At 42.0% G+C, this 24,861-nt stretch overlaps 1 protein-coding gene across 7 annotated transcripts in view; it reads right to left on the bottom strand.

Annotated features, from left to right (window-relative positions):
• PWWP2A (PWWP domain containing 2A) overlaps window positions 1-24,861 on the bottom strand; it is a 116,932-nt gene that overhangs the window by 15,958 nt on the left and 76,113 nt on the right. For 5 of the 7 annotated variants that reach the window (XM_072953169.1, XM_072953183.1, XM_072953196.1 and 2 more), the window contains exon 1: window positions 13,140-13,799. The exons of 1 other annotated variant lie outside the window; for it this stretch is intronic. In XM_072953169.1, coding sequence (XP_072809270.1) covers window positions 13,140-13,723 — 584 coding nt within the window. In that variant the 5' untranslated portion in view covers window positions 13,724-13,799. Of the gene's footprint in view, window positions 1-13,139; window positions 13,817-24,861 lie in introns of those variants that run through there. One more of the 7 variants, XR_012066337.1, reaches the window with a different exon arrangement.

Below are 24,861 nucleotides of genomic sequence, written 5' to 3'. Positions count from 1 at the left end.
CGTTTTTCTTGGCTAAACTTTACTTCACTTAATTTACTTCATTTAAGTAATCTGATCTTATTTTCAACTAATAATTTACCAAAGTTTGGGGTCCTTTCTATACCTCTAATTTATGATTGCAATGTGAGGATGATCCAGCCAATTGGTGGGGGAGGGGATTCGGTTTGTTTGTTTGTCTGTTTATTTAATGGAGGAACTGGGGGTTGAATCTAGTACCTTGTGCATGCTAAGCACGTGCTCTACCACTGAGCTACACCTTCCCCTCTCCAGCCAATTATTTTAAAGCTGTTTATATCAAACAAGCTGGGGAATCTGATTCTGTTTACCCTCATGGAGTCTAATGAGAACATTAATTTCACTTCTGGGGTTTTCTCCCTTGCCTTACCCTCTTAAGTATATAAAATACAAGCATTAATGAAAGAGAATACGAAAAGGAATATATATATGTACGAATGACTCACTGTGCTGTATACCAGAAATTAACACAACATTGTAAATCGACTATACTTCAATAAAAATAATAAAAAGAAAAAAAAACAAGCATCACATGTTTTTAATAGCAGAGAGGCACTTAAGTGCGCAGGCATCAAAAGAAAATGAAAACAAAAAAAAAACAAAAAACAAAAAAAACAAAAAACCGCCAAACTGGTAAATGTGGGGGCTAAATTGGCAAAAGCAGGAAAATATTTTGAAGTAATAATAAAACTTCCTCAAAGGAACCAAAAAGATAAAGAGGAAAAGGAATCAATGTCCTCCTCCATCTCAGCCATCATGCTGTTACTCATCCATGGACAATACTTAGTACCAGAGCCATGTTTTCAAACAGGGCATGGCGACTCAATTTCAGGGGTCACAACTGTGATTTCAATAAATCAGAGTGTAAATATATGTGACTGCAGTGAATCTGTTTCACGTGTGTGTGTGTGTGTGTGTGTGTGTGTATGGGTATGGGTCCATAGGTAAAGTACATGTGTAACTATGCTCAAGTTTGACTTATGAAACCGTAACCTTAATAAGAATATAAAGTAGCAACAAAACTATGGTCTCTTAAAAATCCTAAAATGTAATTTCTCAAGTATAGTCGGTAGGAATCTGCAACACAACACTCAGTGGTGATTGAAAATGGAGATTCTTAAGCCCTGCCCCAAGACTGAAAGGTTAAGACTTCTAGGCTGGAACCCTGGATCTGAATTTTCAGCAAGCACGTCTGCTTTAGCTTTTTCTAAGGTGAAGATATTTATGTCCCATAGAAGGCTGACTAGTATCTACTGTTTCTGTTTCTTCTATAAGAACTCTTTACAAATACTTCAGGAGTTGAGTAATAAGACTCAAATCTCTCTCCTCTTGCCCCTCCCCTTCTTTGTGCTTTATGAGGGTATTTATTACTGTATTAGTGACTCATTCCAGCCCTTACCCACTCACAGTCTTCTGTAACCACTACCCAAAAATTCTAAAGGAAAAATATTCAGGCTTATGGCTTAATTAAAAATAGCTTCAGGGGAAAACTAGGTAAAAGGTACGAGAGACCTCTCTGGACTATCTTTGCAAATTCCTGTGAATCTATGAATCTATGAAAAGTTTTAAACCTAGCTATCATCTTAACAATTTAAGAGTAATGACTGCCAAAATTTTGAGGAGGGAGAATACTGAGGCTTAATTAGTTATTTTGTGTTAAGGCAAGAGAAAATTAAGAATCTTCAGCTGATGTAAATGTGAAGCAAATGCTCAGAAAATAAGTTCAAGAGGGTTAGTTGGGAAAAAAAAAAAGAGTTGAGACAGGCCCCAGTGTTCTGTCTGTACCAAACCTCCCTAATAAATAGATCAACAAAGACCAAGACTCCTCTCCCCCCTAGAATTCCATTCTCTAAAAGAATGATAGGAAAAAATTATATGCAATTAATACCTAGATTATTTCATTTCAACCAGAAGTTTTCAGAAACTGTCTCCTTCCTTGAATTAGCAACAGGTTAAATCATAAACCAGGGAAAAGTGAAGCAAGCTTACTCTGGTTCACATTGCATCTGAGACTGGTTATTATGTCAAAGTTTAATCTCAGGACAAATAAAATAGTCAGCTACATGCAATAGAAAATTTTGTAAGTAAAAATGTACGTCTATGCCTCAAAAAATTCAATACAACCTAGCAGACCCACTTCTGGGTATATATCCAAAACAATTCAGAACAAGGGCTCAAAGAGATATCGCACACTCATGTACACAGCAGCAATTCACAACAGCCAAAAGGTGGATGGGAACAACCCAAATGCCTATCAACAAATGGATAAACAAAATGTGGTACATACAGACAATGCAATATTATTCAGCCTCAAAAAGGAAATTCTGTCATGTGCTACAACACGGTGAACCTTGAAAATGTGCTAAGTGAAATTAAGATTCCATTTATACATCTAAAGTAGTGGAATTCATAGAAATAAAAAGTAGAATGGATATTAAAACCAATTTCTGCTTCATACAGATGTTTGCAACAGCAATTAAAGTTTTTCTTCAAAACAAAAAAAAAGTAGAATGGATGTTGCCGGGGCCTTGGGAGGGAAAATTGGCAGTTGTTTAATGAGTATAGTTTTAGTTCTACAAGATAAAAAATTTCTGGAGATCTGCCTCACAACAATGTGAATGTACTTAACACTGCTGAACTATATGCACTTAAAATGATTAAGATGGTATATTCTATGTATTTTTTTTTACCACAATTGAAAAAAGTCTTTAATTGTATATCTATCTAATGTAGAGGGGTAAGTTTGATGAGAGCAGTTTATTTTCATGGTAGTAAAGGAATCATTAGCACAAGGGAAACAGTAATTACACTGGAGAATAAGAGGACAACACCCTGAGCTGAGGGAGGATCCAAGTGGACATCAGCGGTGAGGGCACATGACTACCACACGCCTGCAGGTGTGGTACCTGAGCTCACAACACCGCCGGTTTAACCTGAGCCTCTCCTGAGCAAGTACCAGACAAACCTAAATCGAGTCTCTATTATATACTTACATCCTATGTCATACTGCAACTAAGTGCCATACATGGTCATTCACTGGAGGACATTTTTGGCAAAACTGATAAAATAATGAAATATGAGTCACTAGACAAATAAAAGTTCTCTTAACAACATTTCCAGAATTTGAAAACCATCTTGTGGTTATGTACGGGAGTATCTTTGATCTTAGGAAATACATGCTCAAGTGTTAAGGGGTAAAGGAGAATCATGTATGTAACCTACTGGCAAATAGTTCAAGGGAAAAAATGTGTTCACATAAAGAATGATAAAGCAAATATATCAAAATGTTGAAAATTAATGAATCTAAAGAGTTTGAGTTTTCTGCTTTGAAATTATTTCAAAATAGTTTTAAAAACTATTTATTCTAAACAGTATAATCTTAATCTTAGTTTATACTCAGTTCCATCAAAACTTTAAAGTATATAAAAAAGAAAATCTGTTCTACTTAAGCATAAGTGCCAACAACTCACCCCAAGGACCACTAAGCACAAAATCTATATTCAAATACAAGTACCCTAATTAGTCAGGATAAAACTAGGTCCCAGTCCTAGGACCCAACTTCAGTAGGTGAGACCAGAATGCTGTAGTCACTGCGGAAAGAAGCTACAGACTAGAGGGATGGAGAGCAATGGGGATTAGTGACTAAGCAGTGAGCTTTGCAGGAAACCGGGATGATTTAAGTGAAGTGAAAAGCAAAATAAGAGTGGTGGAGAGTGGTTTCCCATTTCTGAATGTTGGTGACCCATTTAAGTTGGTTCAAAAGAGTGAAACACTGAGCAGGTGTGGTAAAAATCCAACGAGGAGGGGAAAGATGCAGCAACCCGATTCCTTCCTCCAGGGAAGACAAGTACGGATTCACTTCAACAAGCAAATAAAACAGAGCATCCATCTGGCAGAAAAAGAGGACGTGCTGGTGAGTGCATAAGGGAGGGCTGGGTGGAGCGTGGTGGATGGAGAATACTAGTCTTAACAAGACAAGGCCAGTGAAGGCTTCTGATTGTATAGTGATGGGACCAACGGTGTAAATCACTCTACTAAAAACTGAAGCTCAGGTATACCAGCCTGGCCCCATCATTTAATATGTACAAAGAACACAAAAACATTCTCCTTTCCCTAACTTTGATATGTGTCATTCTCAAAGGTTAGCCCTTTTCAATTCTGTTTTAAAAGCAGATAAGAAGCAGAGAGACTACAAGGACTAAATTTCCCTAATGAGACTGTAACTTTCTTCTCTGGACAAAGCCCGTATTTCCTCACAAGCCGCCTGATCTGCGGCAGGGGATTACTGGGATGGAAAGACGAGACACACCCCCCAGCATCTGAAACAACTCTGAACAACAGACTCTGAAAACAACTCCTAGTTACCTCATTCCCTAGTGAAATATAAATACCATCCTACCTTATTAAAAGGGGACCGTTACACCTCACCAGTATGACCTGAAGCTTCCACAGGTGCTTTCAGGGTACCTAAGATGCAGGCCACACTGCAGGCCACAACACATTCAGGCTGAGGGGCTATTCAAGCAAGCCCACTTAGGCGACCATCACAGTGCCGTGTTCATCTTCGTTCTGCCACCCAACAGCTACTTCATAAAGGTAACAGTTGACACCTATATGGCACTACATGCCAAGCACTATTCTAAATACGCACTCATTGTTTACACCAATTGATTTAATTGCCGTGACAGAGGGGCATGGCCTCCCCAGGACCTCACAGCTGGTGAGCAGTAGAACCGAGGCAGGAATCCAGGCAGTCGGCCCAAAGCCAGGTTCTTAACCCCTGCTGCTGCCTCCCCTCCGTGTCCCCACTAACGGGGAGGAGTTAACCAGTCCACATGCTCTTTTCTGAACCCCATGGAGGTGGACAGGCTTCAGAATTCAGAATTGTTCCAGTTTTCAAAAGATAACAAGCACCCTACCCTTAAGTATATGAGTATTTCAGCAGTGAGACAGAAAGAACATTCACACTAAATGGGATACAGGGATACAATATCTGCTCATGATTTTAATCAGGTTAGGTTTTGCCACCAAAAAAATAACAATAAGTTCAGTTTTCAGAGCTTTTTGGATACTGAAATTGTGGTTAAGTAACCTGATAGACTTGTCAAGATTAGTTTCAAGATTAAGAATATACACGATTGCTTACCACAGGGCCTAGCACACAGAAAGTAGGTATAACACACAGTAACTATTACTATAGTAAAGTTAAAATACATTTAACTTTGTTAACTAAGTGAATGATGTTTTTTAACTAAAAGCTCCAAATATTACACGGGGCATCTGCAGGGACTGTGGATACTCAAATGGGTAAGGAGGGAGGGAGAGTAATTTTAGGAATATAGAAACAAAACATCCACTAATTATGAACAAGAACACCAAGAGAGATCTTTTAAAATTAACTGGCGGGAGTGAAGCGGGGAGCTACATAAGTCTTAAAAGAACATCTCTGTAACCGTAAGAACTGACTCAAGTTTTTAAAAAGTCTATGCAATCCTCTTTTATAAACACAGCTTTTGCAGGGAGGGGAAAAAAAGAGGTTAAATAAACACTAATAATTTAGATCTTGAGCCCTCAAACATGTACTCTCAAACAATCCTCTAAAAACAACTTACCTGGATATTTTGGAAATAAAAATGTAAACTACAGAGAACACACTTATGCTTCAGTCTTTAAAAAATAATCATCATCATTATAACGTCTGCATTGTATTCAAATTATTTAACTCCCTAACAGTAAATTCTTCTTTTAAAATAACCATCCAAGAAAATGATAATGACCACAAAGTAGCAAAATATTTTTAAGAGCAGACAAAACTTGACTTCACTTTTGTACAGCATCACTAAGGGAAACATACTTGACACTTTCCCAAGAAAATGAACACTGGTATAAAAAAATATTTTTTAGTTATTAATCTAAATACTCATCACAGTTTTCAAACACTTAAAAAAGAATTCCCTTGGTCCTGGCTCTAAGACACCAACAAGCAGTTTTAAGTTCTCTCTGTACTTTTTTTTTCTATGTACTTTTAACATTTCTTTTGTATTATGTCTAAGAGTCCACCACTCAGAGGTCTAAGTTATTTCTCAAAGGGTGGACTTTTTTTTTAGAAAGGCACTTTTATTCAATCTATTTCACTATTTCTGTTTTACCAAAAACAGGTTTGTCCAAAAACTTACTATATTTTAGTCTTTAAATTCTTTTCCAATTCAATCATCCAGTACTTAATCAATGCTGATCTGGTGCTCAAAGAGCTTCAAATCCAACATGTTGTGATTCCCCCCCCATGATCAAGTGGAGTCCACTGCTGCCAGGGCCAGGCCAACCGAGGCAAAACACTTAGGACATATGAAGAACAAACTGTTTCCAAATATGCCGAAAGAGTTCACTAAATCGAACTGAAGAGCAGTTCGTATTTTCAAAGCAAGCAGCTGTTGCTGGCTGAGTGAGGAACAGAGTGCTCCACCATTTCCAGCCACCAGGGTAACTCCTCACCAAAATCATAAGCTAAATGGTAATGGCAAAAGATAGTTAGATGTGTTAGAATTTGAACATGGTTGTTTTCAAACCTGAGAGAATTGTATATCATTCAAAAAGGCATCTTCAATTTCTCAGTTCAAATCACAAAATGTAATTCTTACAAACCGCTGTGACTCAGCTATTCATCTCATTCCACAAGCAAAAAGGCACCATCAATATACCTATTGATAGCCACCACTTTTAATCTTAGGCAGTTTCCTTAATCTCTTTGAGCCTTCGTGTCTTTATCTGTGAAATGGGGATTAATAGAATTTACTTCATTGGATTTTCCAGAGTAAAATGAAACAATGTATGCGAAGTGCTTGGCACAGTGCCTAGCACAGGAGTGGGAACTACACAGTAGCTATTATTAATTATAGAAAGTAAAGCCTGGCAACCTTCCTAGATGGTGGGAATAGCGGAGAAGTGAAATCAAATATAACAGGAGGTATGCATTTTAAAAGACTAAAAACCACTATTCTATTTTAAGGCCACTTGGTCCAAAGGGAGTGAGACAAAAATTATGGACTACTTCAACTTCTAGTGGGCAACCAGATTTAAGAAACCATTTACAAGTCTGACTACCAGCTCTACAGTAAGAATCTGGATCTGCCACCCAAGTGGCCCATCCCCACATGTGTCGCTTACTTTGTTGTAATTACATTCCAATCAAATTACCCAACAACTTTTAAGCAGGTTTAACAAATTTATGTATGGGCTTACTATTTTGGCAAAACTACCCCCTAAAAATCAGTTACCTCCAAATATGGTCTAAGAATCATCTGCATCACAGTCACTATGTTAAAAATGCAAATTTCTGAGTGAAGCTCAGAAAGCTTAAGCACATTTGTTTTGAGGACAACTGCCCAAAAGTGTTTTAGCAAAAACATTCAATATTAAATCCACCCAGAGTAACCTCCACTTTCTTCCAAGATCTGCCACTAAAGCAAGCTGTTCTGCTGCTGTGCCGGAATTAATTAGGGAATTACAGGAGAACAGAACCAACAAATATCAAGAAATAAGGATGTACCTTCGAGGCACAAATAACTACTAAGAACATCTTTCATTTTTTAATCAACGTGAAATTAACTCAGCCATAACAGAGAAGATGAGCACATAACACAAATTCTTGAATGGCCCTCCACAGAAAAACTGTTCCTAGGAAGATTAAACCTAGTTTCATCAGGAACTTTGCTTTCAAACAGGACACAGTGAAGTACGGTCTTATTTACACGTAAAAGGCTGAAAATTAACCTCATTAGAAACCCAAGTCCAATAAAACATGCCTGGCACAGTGTGTAACACACGTTATCTAGTTTATAAAATTTTTAATACCACGATGGTATAAGATTCTTCACACTCAAAACTAGACTTTTAGTGTCCAAACAACTAATCATTCTCCCCCGAAAAAAATCACTGCAGTCTAACATGCGACAAAGAGCTCACTCCTAATACAGTAATAGATGTACTAGTACAGTGGGTGTCCCAATGCTGCCTGGGTAGGAAAGTGGCACCCGCCTCAAAGCTATTTTACTGTAGAAATCCTTTAGCAATACTTTGATAGAAGCAGAATAATCATCAAAAAATATTTTAAGTGTTTGAAACATGTACAACCCAACACAATCACTCAAGCATACTACTTAAGGTCCTAAGTTCTCAACCTGGATGCTTAATATAACCTATTCATACCACTACTCACTGCTTCACCAGAATGGCTGTATATTTTTGCCACCAAAAGTAGGGCTATTGCACCATACGTTTCATCCTCTGTAAAGAAAAAAAAATCATCTTGGTTTACATTTCCTTAAAAAACAAGTAAATTTTCTACAAATTGCCTTAAGAACTAAACTAAGACAGTGAAATCTGAAGCTTTCCCAAGAAATTATCTCAATTCTTTTTAATCCAACAGTACCCACATACACACACACTGTTTGTACAAGATCAGTCCTGAAATACAACAGGCTGCAACCTTTAATGAGCATGTACCACAAAATTAAAACGCACAAGGGTTTTAAGCGTAAGCATTTACTTCATGATTCCTTAAATCATACCAGGTCCGAAAAAAATGGAATCAGAAAGAAGTTTTAGGGTTTCAAAGTGGCTTTATAACTGTATTTTTAAGATGTGGAGAACAGTAATAAACAGTTTAAATGATCCCTGTGTAGAAAGGAACCACAGTCCCTTCAGGTACAGACTGAAAAGGCTGCGACACAACCTTTTCGGAAACCTGGGCTGAAGGCTTTTGCCCTTGGCACATTATGTTTGCTGGCTAAATTTTTCTATGTTTGGAATTACTAAAGTTGGAGGTGTGTTTAAGGGATAAGCTTAAAAGTTTGCAAGCAGGCAAGAGATATCCTATCATTTCTACTGACCCAAAACAAGCAACAGAGGCTTTCACAAGAGGCCCTCAGGGGACTGCAGTCGTGCCTTCAGTTTGCTCCTGAGGGAAAAGAACTATTTTAAAAATGTTACGGAAATGCATCCAAGGGGATGCAATAGGAAAAACATCCAGAATGTGGAAAATTCTACCAAACAAAATCTACAGCTTAACAAACTGCAAGGGAATAAAAGTAATGGCAAGAGAACTGCAGATGAAAAGCTTAGCGAACTTCTCAAAGTGCAACGTATAAACTTTACTTGAATCTTAATACAAAACTTAGATGTTACTTTTGTGATAACCTGTGAAACTGTAACACTAACTAGATACGTGATGATATAAAGGAATTGTTGCTACTATTTTTAGGTGTGATAACAGTACAGTTACAGTTTTTGAAGTTCTTAACTTTTTAGAGCTCTCTACACTGAAACATTTATGTATGATAAAGTGCTGTTTAAGATTTGCTTCAAAATAACCCAGTGGAGGTGGTTATGTGACAAAACACGTTTGGCTAACAGTTGATAAATGTTGAAGCAAGGATGATACATCCATGGAGGTTCATTTACCATGAAAAAATTAAACAAATCAGTCGTACAAGCACTGATTCTTCTGTCTAAAAACAATCATTAAGGCAGTTTAGCAACCTGAAGGGGATGATTATATAACGCTAAATGAAGAAACAAATGTACCTACATCAAAATTTCAAAAGCATAAGGTTAAGGAAGAAAAGGGAATAGAAAAACCAAACTGAACTTGTGAGTTAGTTGATTACCTGGTTCATCTGCTAGTTGTCAACTACAGTCGTTAGACATTGCCCATGAATTCAGTAGCAGGCAGGTAATATATACCATCTAAGAGGGCTGCGTATAAAACAATAGTGGAGAAGCCTTGAGTAAACCAGAGAATGCATGGCTCACCTTGAAGGCACTCGGTTTCAAGTAAATACTGTGCTACATAAAATCTGGCTTTAACCAGATATTCAAATAGCCTCATTTTTAGGGTGACCATGTCATTCATCTGCCAAAGCAAACTACTCTGAATAAAGAGGAGGCGGTAACAATCAAATCAGGATGGTACAGGAAAACCAGATCGCGCAGTCACCCTTCCTCACTTTACTAACAGGTAAACTGAGGCAAAGTTTGCGCATTTGTGTTTAAAATGAACTGCTTAAAGTCAAAATGAATTAGCCTCATAAAAGACTAGAGACTGAAGCCCAGAGAGGCACAGAGATTTACCCAAAGTCAATGTTACTTTAATAAGAAGGTGCTGGAAGTCAACACCAAGTACCCTGACACTCTGTCCAGAGCAATCTACTATTTAGTACCACTTATCTTGAGTTTTTTTTTTCATTACATGTGTCCTGCTCCTTTTTTTACACAAAAAGATTCTTTTCAAAAATGTGTTCTTAAAAAAAACTACTTTTCAATTAAATAATTCTAAAAATAAAGCAAAAAATACAATGACAGGAAGGTGAAGACTGTCAAACGCTTACAAAAGCATTCTCTTGATCAATCCACGTATGTGTGAAATCCTCTAGGATCAAACACTTTTTCCACGTGGTGGACCACTCTTCCAACTTTAAAAGACATTTCTGTAAGGTGCACAATGTCAGAATAAAATTATTAATAAAAGCAGTACCTGGCCCCGTGGAAGGCTTAAGAAAAGCACATATACACTGATGCACTTTGTGGTCTCCTAAATGTTCGTTCTTTCCTATCTCACTGCACAGGCAAGAACCAAGACTTCATGGCCTCCTGTGTTCCCAGCACAGCTAAAGAAATGAGTCCCCAAAGCATAAAGTTCCGTGGCTATGAGCTGACTCAGGAATCCTCCTAGCTCCAACATCCATACTCTTTGCATTATCCCATGTAGCTACTGAAGTCAAGATAAGCACTGTCTTTCAGAAATATGAAATTCTTTACTTCCTGCTTAAAAGGAAATGTGTCACCCCACTACCTTTCTAATATGAAATTTTAAAAAGCACAGGCTTTAGAACCAGATCAGCCTGCATTTGAATCCTGACCTTGCCATTTACAAGCTAAATGACCAAACTGAATGAACTTCAGTTTCCTCCTATATAAGTGAAAAATACCACCAGTTATAAAGACTAAGACATGTGGTACAATGCCTGGTACCTAACAGGCACTCAGGAGGAAGCTCTTGTTATTTTGACCTGAAGGTTTTAGTTAATAGCCAATTCAAATAGGATACAAACTAGTTTTAAAGCAACTGACAACTGCAGTCATGATCTTGGTAAAGTCTACGAAGAAGAGTTATCTGCTGCATCATCAGTTAACCCCAAAACTGTGAAAGGTAAGCGCAGATTACAAAATAAAATGGCAGGCCTATTTTTCAACATTAAATAATAAAAAAAGAAAGCACACTGGTCTTATTCTGCTTTCTAACTACAAAAGTGAAAAATTCCTAACCTAAATCAATCATTGGTCTAATAATAATTCCTTGAAGTGCTAAATCTTAAAAATACTTTGTGGTTTATTTCACCACTTCCACAGTGTATATGCCTCCCTTCAAAGCTTCTATACGGCAGGGGCTGTGTCTCATACATGTAATACTCAGAACACCTGGGAGGGTGCCTTACACAGATGCGCTCAATAAATATTTGTTGAATGAAAAGTTCATCTGGTTCCCTTAATGGCTTTTAAATAAAATACGTTAATGACAGGATCCTTTCACTTCAAAACATCAAAATGGAAAAGGTTCATAGTAAGAATAGCACCCCCAACAAAAGAAACTGTTTATAAGAAGCACTGTAGGTAAAATAGACCAAAACTCACAAAACAAATTACAGTTCCCTACCGAAGAAAATTTTTCAAAAATAAAACACCAACAAAATGAGCACCTCGAATCAAGAAAGGAGTATCCATTTCATTTCCAGAAACAACTTACCTTTTTGCACCTTCCTTTTGCAGATTTGAAATCCAGATTCTCACACAGTCACTGGCCTTCACTTCTGTTTGAGTCAACAGCATACACAGTACTGAGCATATACGCTCTTCTGCTATTAAATACATCAGCAGAAAGCACACTGGTCTCATTCTGCTTTCTAACTACGAAAACAAAAGTGCAGAAGTCCTAACCCAAAGTAATTTTAAAAATAAATAAAAGAAACTAATTTTTAAAAATCCTTGAGATGTAACACTGTTATTAGTAATTGTAAAGGCTCCCATCTTTTCCCACACTTCAGTTAGGTGTTTTAAATGGCTTTCTTCCCCTAATCTTATGTCCCGATGGGAGGGCAAGCAGTTAAAAGTAAAACATACTAAAATAAGCCATTTCTAAACAGGTGAGATACCATCAGTGTGTGTGCTGTTGCAGGAAACAGAATGGAGAGCCGTGAATGGGAGTCTCTGCACTTCAGATCTGCAAAAGAAGAGAATAAAATGGTTAACTTCACTCTAGACTCAGAACAGATTACCTTCTTCACTTGTTTAAAGTAACACCCACAAACAATTTAAATTAAAAAATAAAAATGTGCTAAGACAAGACGTTTGTGGGTGAACAACCATTTAAACTGTATCTAGTTTTAGGAATTCGTATTTGAACACTGTTATACCGCATCATCTTTCTGATATTAAAGGTTAAAAAAATTTTCATCTCTTCTTTACACTTTTCTTTACGCTACTTTTCTTAAAGTACTTCCCTACTGAACAGTTCTAACAGTAAGAATAATAGTCAAAGGGCTTATGTTTAACAGACGCTCTCCGCTTTATAAGGAGTGACAGTTAACGTTTGGGGAACCCCAATGCACACACCCCTTTCTCCAACCTCATTAAAGTTAAAGGTTAATTTGAGAATGAAGCAATCTCCTCACGCAGCACCCCGTTCTCTGATCCCCCCCGAAAAAAAATCCTCCTGCATTCTGCATTAACCCACCCGCCCCAGTGTGGATGAGCCAGGACCAGGTCGTGGAAGGAGGCCGGGGCTGGGGGTGAGACCCGAGAGCGCGTCAAGCACCCGCGCCCCCTCCGGGCGGCACACCTCCCCTCGCAGGCGCCCACCTGGGGCAGGGACCGCCCTCTCGCGGCCCTGCGCGCCTGTCCCACTCGGAGCGCGCGCCACACGCCGCGCGGGACCCGAGGGCGGCGCAGGCGGCGGGGCGCCCGGGAGGCGGGAGCCCGGAGTGAGTGAAGGGGCCGCCCCGGCTGGCTGCCTCCCCAGGGACCGAGCGGGCCGGGGTGCCCTGGGGCCGTGCTGGGGGCGGGCGCGGTACCTTTTGGACAGATCCATAAGGACCCCGGAGAAGAGCTTCTCCCCGAGGCGGAACGACACGACGAGCGCGTCCTCAATGATGTGGTCCAGCGTGACCCGCACCTCCGAGCCGGGGATCAGCTGCGACACCGCGGAGTCCCCGCCCGCCGGCGGCACGAGCGCCGGGGCTGCGGGCTGGGGCAGCGGCGGTTCCTGGCGCTCTTCGGGAGCCGGGGGCTGCTCGGGCGGCGGTGCCGGGGAAGGTGGAAGGTCGGGCCCTTCCTGAGGCGCGGCTGCCGCCGGCTCCACCACCGGAGCGGGCAGCTTCTCCTCAGCCTCCAGCTCCGGCCCCGCCGCCTCCGGGCTGCGGGCGAGCTCCCCCGGCGGCGGCGGTGGCGGCGGGAGAGGCGGCTCGTCGGCCTGAGGAGAGGACTGCTGCCCGTCGGCCTCGCTGTCCGGCACAGATGCTTCAGTGGCCGTGACTGGGAGGGGGTCAGTGCCGGCCTCGCTGCCGGGGATGGGCTCCATCTCCGGCTCAGCCTCGCCGGCGCCCCCCTCCCCGGGGGACGCTGCAGTCGCTGCCGCCTCTGCAGCCACAGCCGCCATTTTCTTCCTGGCTTCTCCCTCCTCCAACTCGGGCTGCAGCGGCGGCGGCAGCGCTGCTTGGTTCCCTGGGCCTTCCCCTCCCTCCCGCGAGCGGTTTCGTCCCGCCCTTACCCCGATGCTCGTTATTGGCACCGCGCCATTGGTTCCGTCCTACACCCCTCCCGCACTTGTGATATTCCATTGGCCAGATGAGGACGTCAATTATCCAGTCAGTCCTTCCCTCCCATACAGAGTAGGAACTTCTCATTGGCCGGACGAGTTGTCAGATGTCGAATCCTAGAGGAGGAGTGCGGCGGGGTGGGCTCAAAGGGGGCGGGGGGAGTCACAAAAGCGGAGCCCTATACTTGTTGCCTCTTTCTATTGGCTGAAAGAAAAAGTAAAGCCTTGTGGTTGGCCAATGCTCCTGCCCATTATCAGCCGGGTTTTTCAGAGGTGGGAGTAAAGGAGGGAATCACGTGTCCTGCCTGTTCTTTCAAAGGAGACCGAGGGGAGGAGTAACGAGGTAATGAGGGAGGGGAACCTCTTCCCAAGAATCCCTGCGCGGAGGTCCTTAGAATAAATGTTATTTCTAGGCGCGGACCTGCTTGCGGCTGCGTGTGGGCGCAAGCTTTTTTGAGAAGGGCAAGTAAAGTTTGCAAATAATTCTACAAAACAGTTTTTGAGCTCCTACTATGCTAGGCACTGCGCTAGGTACCGGGGATAAAATGATGTGCAAGACATTTTCCATAACCTCATGGCAGCCACTCCAGCTCCCACACAAGGAGTGTTTTCCTTGAGTTCGCCCCACTTTCTAGGAACAATGCACCTACTTCTTTCAAAGCAGTAAAATGCTAATGAAAATAGACAGGATAGCAGGCACCCTGAATTAAGCTGATGAATGTTCCGGAGAGTAGTCCTGAGGCATTGCTAGACTTCCCTGTGAGCTACTTTTTCAACCTTAATTCACTGGAAAGTGGTCGCACCTGGTTCCTTGCTTCAGCCTTTTTCCTGGCCTCTCCTATATCACAAGTGGAAAAAGCCTCTGTCTTCAGTGTCCTAAGGACCCTACTTCTCTATTCCTCCTGTAAGTTTCCTGATTTGTTTTGTCCGGAGGAATCTACTGAGCCCTTTTCTCTCAGATTCCACCTCAGAGTGAGACTTTTCTCCAGAAGAGATTGTAGACACTGAGAATGACTACAGGAGGGAAAGGAACAAAGTTGCCAGCATTACAGGGAGTAAAAAAGTTCTAAAGAATAAGCACAGCTGACATTTATTGAGCAACTTCTATGTGCCAGGCACGAGTACAAACACTTAGTATAATATTTCATTTAATCCTTACAGTACTCCTATAAGGCAGGTACTATTATTATACCCATTTTATACATAAAGAAACTGAGGCACAAAAAGGGTGCCCAAGGTCACTCAGTAAGTTGCAGTCAGAATTCCCGTTTTGCATTGAAAAGACTGAAGATGGGAAAAGGTAAATATCACCATATGCTCTATTTCAAGCCCTGTGGCTCTTCTTGGGAAAGGCGAGTAGGAAATCCCAGTCAGGGCAGAGTAACAGGAGGAGACAAATTTATTTAGTGTCCACTCTGTGCCAGGGATTTTCTCATAAACTCTCATTTAAAATCCTGTGAGTTAAGCCTTCTCCCTATTTTACAGATAAGGAAACTGACCCTTAGCCAGGTTAAAGGTCACACAGATAGCTAGTAGCAAATCCTTTAGAACCTAGGTCTTTCCAAGTGCATAATTGTTTCACTCATTCATTCATTGAACAAATAATTGATCTCCTGCTGGCGAGATGCCTGCAGAAGCAAGCATGGATCCCACCCTTCAGGGTCTTCATCATGGTCACTTGTCTATATTTCACCATAATCAATTAACTAAACAGAAAACAGAGCTCCATGAAACTCCTAGACCAACACTGAGTTCCCACATTGTCTAAGAGCCCAGAGGGGAAGAATACAGTTCAGGAACTAGGACCTGATTACCTCTTGCAATAATTCATTGCTAGACACTGCAGTGAATCATCTAAATTAAGGGTTTATAGTGGACGGTGGCATACCGAGCAACACTTCTAAATCACCATTTTCACCCTGCAACTCAAGAGTCTGTACTGTCTCCCCATGTTCACATCAAGTGTATCCTCTTCTGCTTGTCTTTCAAGGCTCTCAGTCCTACTCTGTCTTTGAAGGTCTGTTCTCTTCTACTCTCCAAACCTCCTAATACTGGGAACATGTTCATCCATTTATTCAACAAATATTCAAGGTCTACTATGTGTCAGTTACTGGTCTGGGCAGGCAGAAGGCATGCAGTAGGAACATGAAAGCCTCCTGGGACATGTTTTTCTAGTTAGGGAGCTAAAAAATAAGCAATGAATAAATAAATACCATGATTACAGATTGTGAGCAATGCCAGGAAAGAAAGAAACAAGATGAGGTGATAGGGAATAGCTGAGGGAGGACCAGAAAGTGTCTCCTTTAGATAAGGTGGTCAGAAAAGGCCTCTCTGAGGACAAGACATTTTAACTAAAATGCAAAGGATAAGGAGACAGCTATTGACATTGCTGAAGGAATAATTTGGGTCAAAAGGAACAGCAGTTGCCAAAGTCCTGTGGCAAAAGAGGGCTTGGCTTATGCCAGAAACAGAAAGAGAGCAGTGTGGTGGAAGAGAAGTAAGCAAGACGATAAGTAGCTGAGATAAGGTTGGAAAAGAAGACAAGAGTCAAATCAGGGGACATGGGTGTAGCTCAGTGCTAGAGCACATGCTCACCATGCACAATGTCCTGGGCTCAATCCCTAGAACTGCCATTAAAATAAATAATAAATTTTAAAAAAATGTTTTTAAAGAGTCAAATCATACTTTAAGTGCTGCAAATACCAAAATAAGAGATTATGCCCTTGGGGGGTTCCAAATCTACAGTGACCCCAGCTTTGACTTGTGCTGTTTGTTGTATCCCCGTCTCTTCTGCCTTCAGCCTCCTCCGAGCATTGCATCAGCACAGAGGAGGCCTTTGGAACTTGAGGCTGAATGGATGGAGGATTTGATGAATGGTTGGAAGGCTGGATGGGGTCTTGCTGCTGGAACAAAATGCCACAGGCTGGGTGACTTATAAACAACAGAAATGTATTTCTTACAGTAAAAGTATAAAATCAGGGTGCCAGCAGGGTCAGGTGAGGGCCTCTTCCAGATTGCAGACTTCCTGTTATATGCTCACTGGCAGAAGAGGGCTCTTTGGGGCCTCTCTTATGAGGGTATTAATCTAATTCATCAGGGGCCTGCCCTCATGACCTAATCATCTCCCCAAAGCACCACTTCCTGACACCATCACCAAGATTTCAACATGTGAACCTCGGAGGGGCACAAATATTCAGACTATAACAGATGAATAGTGGTTGATTGGACAGATCATTGAATGGATGGATGGATGGATGGACAGACGGAGGGATAGATAGATGAATGGCAGGGATAAGAATCCAGCTGACTACTCAAGCAGATCCTGGCTGTCACAGATTTTGATCTCTGAGCTCTTCAGGGGACTAAAATTTGGTGTCTAAAAACTCAGAGAGTGGAAGTGAATGACCCTGATGTAACTCTTCACAGGGACTCTGACTAACTGTATGATCAGGGCATGATCTTAGGCAAGGTGCTTATAACCTCATTTATAAACTGCCATAGTAATAATTACCTTCCTACAGAGTTTGTTTTTTTTAATTCTGTAACTTACATGAAGTGCTTAACATAGAACCTAAATCAAAGTCAGTCTAGCTCAGTAATTGTTATCACCAAGATCTAAAGATTCAGAATCGGTGGGGGGGGGGGTGGCAGTGGGGCAGTGGCAGAGGCAGCTTATAGCCCAAGTGGTAGAGCACATGCTTAGCATGCAAAAGGTCCTGGGTTCAATCCCCAGTACCTCCATTAAAAATAATAATTTTTTTTAACAAAGAGCTCCCTATGTTTTTTCTGGGAAGACTGTCATTTGCTCTGATGGCCTTAAGTGCAGCTTTCTGAAAACTGGGTGGAAACCTCAGCTAAAGGGGTACATGTAATATGACATCCATTCTTGCAAACCACAAACCCATGATCTTTTTGATAGAATTGCTTCTGTTTCATCATAGTTTCTCTGTCTTGGTTTCCTTGTCTCTACATCAAATGGTAATAATCTTCTCTACATCAAATAAATTGGACTAGCAACCCTTTTTATTATCCATCCCAAAGGTCTGGAGGCCTGGGCAGGAGCGTGGAGGTCATTTGGTTTATCCAGTGCAAATTCTGAGCTAGAGGCTGAGGGCCAGGCCCTACTCTTAGCATTTGGTTCATAGCTTCTCGCCTCCAAGCAGCTAGTTCAGTGTCTACTTCCACCGATTCCTGTCACTACACATAGGCAAACACAAAAATGACCTGAATATCCAGTTCCAAGTTGCTTTGGTTCATTTCTATACCAAATTCCCACTCTCTGTTTTATTTGTATTTGCTTGTTTTTAAAACAGTGGAGATTTTGGGGGAAAGGAATGTGTGTACAGCTATACATAGGAAAACACCCTTATGATGTCTGTTTTGTTCATAATTTGCCCCGCTACCCCACAGCACAGTGCCTGGCATACACAGGCCTTTACAAATATTTGTAGAATTCATAAACAAATGACTAAATCAGTGAATAGTTATTTCAAGGGGGTACAGGGTCACTGTGGGTTTTCTTTTCTTTTTGCCCATCTCCATGTTCCAGGAATCCTAATGTTCTCATTTTTCTACAATAAATATGTATTTCTCAGGAAAAAAATGTTTAAACTCTCACTTTGGCAAATAAATACATAAACAAGTGAATAAGAGAGAGCCTGGGTTGCCTTGAAACAGGAGGATTCCAAACGGGCTGTCTGGACAGGGTGTGCAGAGCTTTGGGGGTGACTCATTTCCTGGGAGCTGATGGGCAGAAAGGACAAGAGAATCCCCATCCTGGAACCCAGAAGCTCCACCAGCCTGCCCTTTCTGGTCTCCTTTGGGTCACAGCACATCGTTTTTTGCTCTGGTGTATTTACTGTGTGAAAATGAGAAGCAAGTCCCCGAAAGATTTTTTTTTTCAAGGACTCTAAATGATTCATTGCAAGCTCTTGGACCTTGGCTGTCTCTGTGGCACCGCATGGGAAGTGGTACCGCTCCCGCCCCCGCCCCGCCCCAACCATCCCTGAACCTTCAGAGGCGACCCCTTTCTGTACGTGTTGGCTGGCCCCTGTGTCCAAATCCGACTTCCTTCTAGACTCAGCCCACTCCACCCAGGTCCGTGGATGCTGACGAAGAAGGGAAGAGACAAGCCAATTTAGTTGTCGTCCTCTCTTTGTTCCCTTGACCTTGAGGCACTTAACTCAGCAGAGCTCACAGCGGGGGGGGGGGTAGCCCGGCAGAGTTCTGGAATGAAAGGCAGGAGACCTTGGGGGGCTCCAGGAGCCCGCGCGCATTCTCTCTGCGTTGGTCACCATAGTGACTTCTCTCCGAAGCCTCAGCCCTGTGCGTTTTGCTCGATATTCATTCATTATAAGGCCGCCTCTGCGCCTTCCGCTCTCTGGGAAACAGGCGCCGCGTGCATTCGCACTCACGCGGCTGAGGCGCGAGGTGCAGGGGGCTGGGGGCGTGGGGGGGGGAGTCGGGCGCAGGGAAGGAAGTGGGAGAGCGGTTCACTGCTCTGCAGAGAGAAGGATCAGAGCTGGAAAGGAATTCAGATCCCCTCTGGTTCTGTCTCCTCAGTTTACAGGGGAGAAAGGTCTTGTCCAAGGTTTCTCAGCCCTTCAAGGAACAGCCCAGACTGGAACCTGAGAGCTCTGACTCCTGGTCTCACTGAGGGACTGCACTCCATCATCAGGGATGCGCAGGGCCCACGATCTCACCGGAGATTTTCTAACTTCTTGGCCTTTTGTGCCAAGCACTGGGGTCACACTTACTGGGATTGTCACTAAAGGTTACCGAAATTTGTGGTAATCAGGTAACAATGAGCCCCTAGTGAAAAGCCAGAACTGAGTTCCCTAGTGAGGCAAAGCACTTCCATTTCCACTACAAATTTGCAAGTAAATTAGCTCATTTAATCCTTAAAATTATCCTGCAAAGTGACTGTTATTTTTCCCTTTTAAATTGAGAAAACCACGGCTTCCCAGAATAGGTTGAATGAATCAACTTGGAGTCAGAGGTGAATTTGAATGCTAACTCCGCAATTTACTAATGATAAAGAATGACACAATAGCTCTTTAGTACAGGTACTGACTTCACATTCACTGAGGTCAAGTCCTGCCATTTCCTGGCTGTGTGACTTTGGGGAAGTTACTTAACTTCTCTGAGCCTCTACTTCTCCCTGTGTAGAAACATAATAGAACCTACTCCATAGAGTCATTGTGAGGATTAAATAAAGTAATGCATATAAATCACTCCTCACTGTGTGTAATCCTTAATAAGTGATTTCTGGTTTTCCACAATTAGAAAGTACTCTTCTGCCGGAACTTCTGGTCTTAGACGAAAAGAGAAAACCCACTTCCCTCTTCCAGGCCCACCCAGACCCCAAAGACTTTCCTTTGTGTCAACCAAGGAACACAGTACTTGAAAAAGAGACATTCCAAAGAGAGGAAAGTGAATTTGAAAGATGCTTTTCAGGGCTCGATTTGCATTTTTACAAGATTCAGACTAGGGAAGAGAAGGGAAGAGTGGAAATCAGTATCTCTCTGTATCTTTGCTGACAGTACCTCCAGAGCTGTGCTGCCCAACCCAGTGGCCACCAGCCTCATGTGGTTACTGGAGAAACGAAACGTACCTGGTCCGAATTGAGATGTGCTGTAAATATAAAATATATATTGGATCTTAAAGGCTTGGTGGGAGAAAAATATTATAAAATACTCCAAGGATCATTTTTATACTGATTACATGTTGGAATGATATTTTAAATAAAAGACATCATTAGAGTTAAATACACATTTCTTTTGATGTTTTTAATATAGCTACCAGAAATTTTTCAGTTATATATGTGGCTCACATTGTATTTCTTTAAGACAGAACTGAGTATAGAAAACTCTAATTCCAGCTCAGCGGACCTGTAAGTGTAAGACACTTAGATTTCTCTCATTTAATTCTCACAACAATATTACCCGGAAGGTATTGTTATCCACATTTTGCTCACAGAGGATAAACTTGGGGATGCCAACCCTTCATTTTGCCAGGTAAGGTCACCAAATGTCTATTATTATGTACTATGATCATTTCATAAAAGAAAGACTTTTTAATAAGAACAAAATTAAACACTACAACTATGTAAAACAGTACCTTGGTCCCCACAATGGTCTCCTATAATGAAAGCAGCTGGCATTCCTTAAGGGCTTATTATTTTGCCGGCACTGGGATAATATATGCTCTATCTTATTCAGGTTTATAAAACTCACAAGGTTGGTACCATTATTATCCCCAATTAAGAGATGAGGAGACTGAGGCTCTGAGAGCCACCTGGCTTATAAGCTACTTGGCTTGTATCAAGAAAGCCATTCCTTATAAAGCCAGGAAAGGCTTTCTTGACCTAAAAGAAGGCATTTTGGCCAAAGTCATTTTGTGATCTAGGCTTGACCTCAATGCTTGCCCTTGAATGAGTCTCAATAATCAATGATCTTATGGAACATAGAAATGCAGGAACAGAAAAGGCAGTCAAACAATAGTACGGTGACAAAGCAGATTCCTAGTTCCTCCTCGAGGGATATACATAACAATATGTCTTTGAGTTCTGCAAGAAGTAAGGCCCCCACCCAGGTGGAGGAGGGAAGGGTGATGCTGACCCCTGACTCAACTAACTCTTGGACTTTGTCGACCTTGGCCCTAATTCGATGGTGAATTCTCTTCTGCTCAAGCCCCTTCCCGAATATGTATGTAGTTAGCTTACAACTTCCCCAATTTCGCTTTTGGGGAGACATTGCTTTGGGAAAGACCCCTAGTATTCCTTTTTTTTTTTTTCTTTTTGGTGGTGGGGGTGTGGGTAACTAGGTTTTTATTTATTTAAATGGAGGTACTGGGGATTGAACCCAAGATCTCGTACATGCTAAGCATGCACTCTACCAATGAGCTATATACCCTCTCACCCCCCAGTATTCCTCTTACTTGCTGCAAGTAATAATAAATCCTTCTCCTGAACTTTGGCTTGGTTGTGTCTTTCACCTTGACACCCACCAGGAGGCGAACCCAGTTTTTGGGTAACAGGATTTGAACTGTCAAATGACAAAAATAATATAATTTAGTAATGAGTATCACATCCTTTATTTAAGGACAAACAATCCATGGATTCGGGGAGGACAATGCCCCACAAGCAAAGGAGCACTCCTTCTGAGGGAGTTTGGGCAACAGTGAGTTCTACAGAGGTTCTAATGAGGTAACTCGGAGACAGGGCATGGTTGGCTAAAGGGTCGGGGATCTCCTTACAAGGCCAGCAGGTCCTGTTTTCTAGGGTACAGGGAGCCAGCTTTAACTGAGCTGAAGGATTGTGAGTGGTGCAGTTAGGTTTCCCAGACAGTGATGCAGTTATACTAAATGTGGGCTGAGTTAGGTCTAGATCTGTGACGGGCCCGGCCCCGGGGGCAGCCTCAGTTTTGTGGGTCCCGATACATGAATTTCCTATACCAGTTCCCCACTTTGATCAATACTATCAGTTGTGCTAGAGTATTGCTCAAAATTTATGGTGTTACTGCTACTCCACACTACCACTTTTTGTTCATGGTGGGGTCACGCTGGATCCCTTACTGGACTTCATAGGTTAGGATAACCAAAGTCTTGGTCTCTGAGTTGGCCATTTTCTTCATCCCATTTTTGGCATTCTAGGTCAAGAGAGGTCATTTGTCTGGTCCCCAGCAGCTGTGTGCATGCATTTAAAGCCTTTGAGAGAACACAGCACACAGGGAGACATGACTCTAGGTATGGTAACACCCAGCATTTGGAGGGCACTCCAAAGCCAAAGTCCCCACCACCCAAACCAACTCAGATCAAAACATCAATGAAAGACACTATTGAAGGAGCATCCATTTCTTAAGCCAAGGGGCTTGTTCACTGATCCTAAGTATCTGAGTCTCGACTTCCCCAAAGTGTTAATCCAAGCACAAGTGGGGTCGGCCACAGCACAAACACCTCCTTGCTCGTGTAAAAGATAATCAAGGGCTATCCCATTATCAAGAACAATCCTGGCCAGAGAGTCCAGGGATTTTTTGCTGGGCAGCTGTTGCTTTAGAAGCAGATTCTGTGAGTTAAGGAGAGATTCCTGATCATAGCCTCCTTTGCACTTACTCCTAATTGTGAATCACAAAAACCTCCTGATAATTCCCGTTTGGTTTGATAATGCAAATTGAGGGGAGTTGACCAGACCAGGGAGAAGTCTCAGTTGGATTGCGGATAGTTAGGGTACAGTTACATCACCCCAAAACACTGCCTAGTGAAGCACCAGCCATCTAGGCATTCATAGGCCCAAGATGTATTTTCTTTTAACCCCCACAGACAAAAATTAACCCTGCTGGGTAACATACTATCCTGTGAAGTAGTAGTATCAGTAGATGGGCCTCTGAACCATGCAGTAGATTTCATCAGCCTCTCTGGATGCAGTGGCTTTGGCATGAAAATCTGCCAGTATCTGTCTCTGATTTTTCGGGCTCAGGTCTTTGAGTGTGAGCCTCAATCTTAATTATTGGGAGTTTAGAAGAGAGTAGAATGGCAGGGAGAATTACTTCTACTTGTGCGCCCTTTTTAATAGGAATGCTGCTTGAGGTTGGAAAACTTCTTTGTTTCCATAACATTCCAAAACCATGTACCACACCAAAGACATAGCAGCCATCAGTGTCAACTGATTTTTCGTGAGTGATTATGCGTGCTGTCTGGTCAAGGCAAATAATTCTGCCTGTAGTGCTGAATTCCCTTGCAGGAGAGGTCTGTGTTCAGTGAACTCATATTGAATAGTGACCACATAATCAGCTTTTATACCCTCCCTGTTTATTCTTGGTATAAGACCCATCCACGTAGAAAATTAAATCTGGGGTATGTAGGCCTATGTGATTCAGATCTGGACATGGGGTAACCAATCAGAAAGTGACTGTATCACAGCCATGTTCTTCTTCCTCACCTGAGAAGGGAAGTAAGGTAGCAGGATTAAGAACGCCACAACGTTGAAGACGTGAGTGAGTTGGAGATAAAAGCAGGAGTCCACAGCAGTGGGTCTACTTGAGGAAAGATGCTGAGCTAAGAAGAAGAGCATGAAGTGTATGGAGGTAAACATCATTTCCTAAGCTCAGATCTGTTGAGGCTTCTATGAACTGGGCTGCAGCAGTGACCACCTTAAGCCGATTTGGGTAAACTCTGGCTACAAGTCCAGCAGCCTGCTGTAATGTGTGGCAGCTCCCAGTCTTCCACTGCAGTCTTGAGTTAAAATTCCTAAAACCTGATTACACCTTTCATGGATGAATACAGTCAAAGACTTGTCGCAGTTGGTCAGACCCAGGGTGGGGGGATTTTGGAGGCTGTCTTAAGGTCAACAGGTGCTTGTTCATGTTTGTCTTCCCCATGATGGGGATTCTGGTGTGGAGGTTTATGGATGTTCAAAAAGTGGGGAAGCTGTTGAGGAAAAATTAGGAAGCCAAAGCCTGCAATACCCTGCCAGGCTGAAAACCCCTCTAAGTTGGTTTTTTTGTGATAGGTTTTGGAAAGTTTTGTATTCATTGCATATACTTTAGAGAAAAGTGAAATCCCTCAGTGCTGTAAGTCATGTCCTAAATAGTGAATAACCTGATTGAAAAACTCAAGTTTTTCCTTTGAGGACTTGTGACCTTTGTGTGCCAACTGTTGGAGTAAATATACTGAGTCTAATTTAGAGGCTTCCTGTGTGAGAGAACATAGCAACAGAGCACCCACATATGGTAAAAATGAGGGAACTATAGGGTGCTAAGATCTTGATAGAGGGCTTGGGAAAACTTGGTGAGAACTTCAGTAAATCCTCGACACATTACAGTCCAAGTATATTGCTGACTATTCCATGAAGGGCAAATAAATGTTGGTGATTTGGGTCCATGGGGATTTTAAAGAGAGCTGAGCTTAAGTCTACCACTGTCAACCTTTCAGCAGTTGGTGGCACCTGTGATCATAAGGTCTTTGGATTGGGTACCACCAGA

The sequence above is a fragment of the Vicugna pacos genome, chromosome 3 (assembly GCF_048564905.1).
Source record: "Vicugna pacos chromosome 3, VicPac4, whole genome shotgun sequence".
Lineage (NCBI taxonomy): Eukaryota > Metazoa > Chordata > Mammalia > Artiodactyla > Camelidae > Vicugna > Vicugna pacos.
This window is presented reverse-complemented; position numbering and strand designations above follow the sequence as displayed.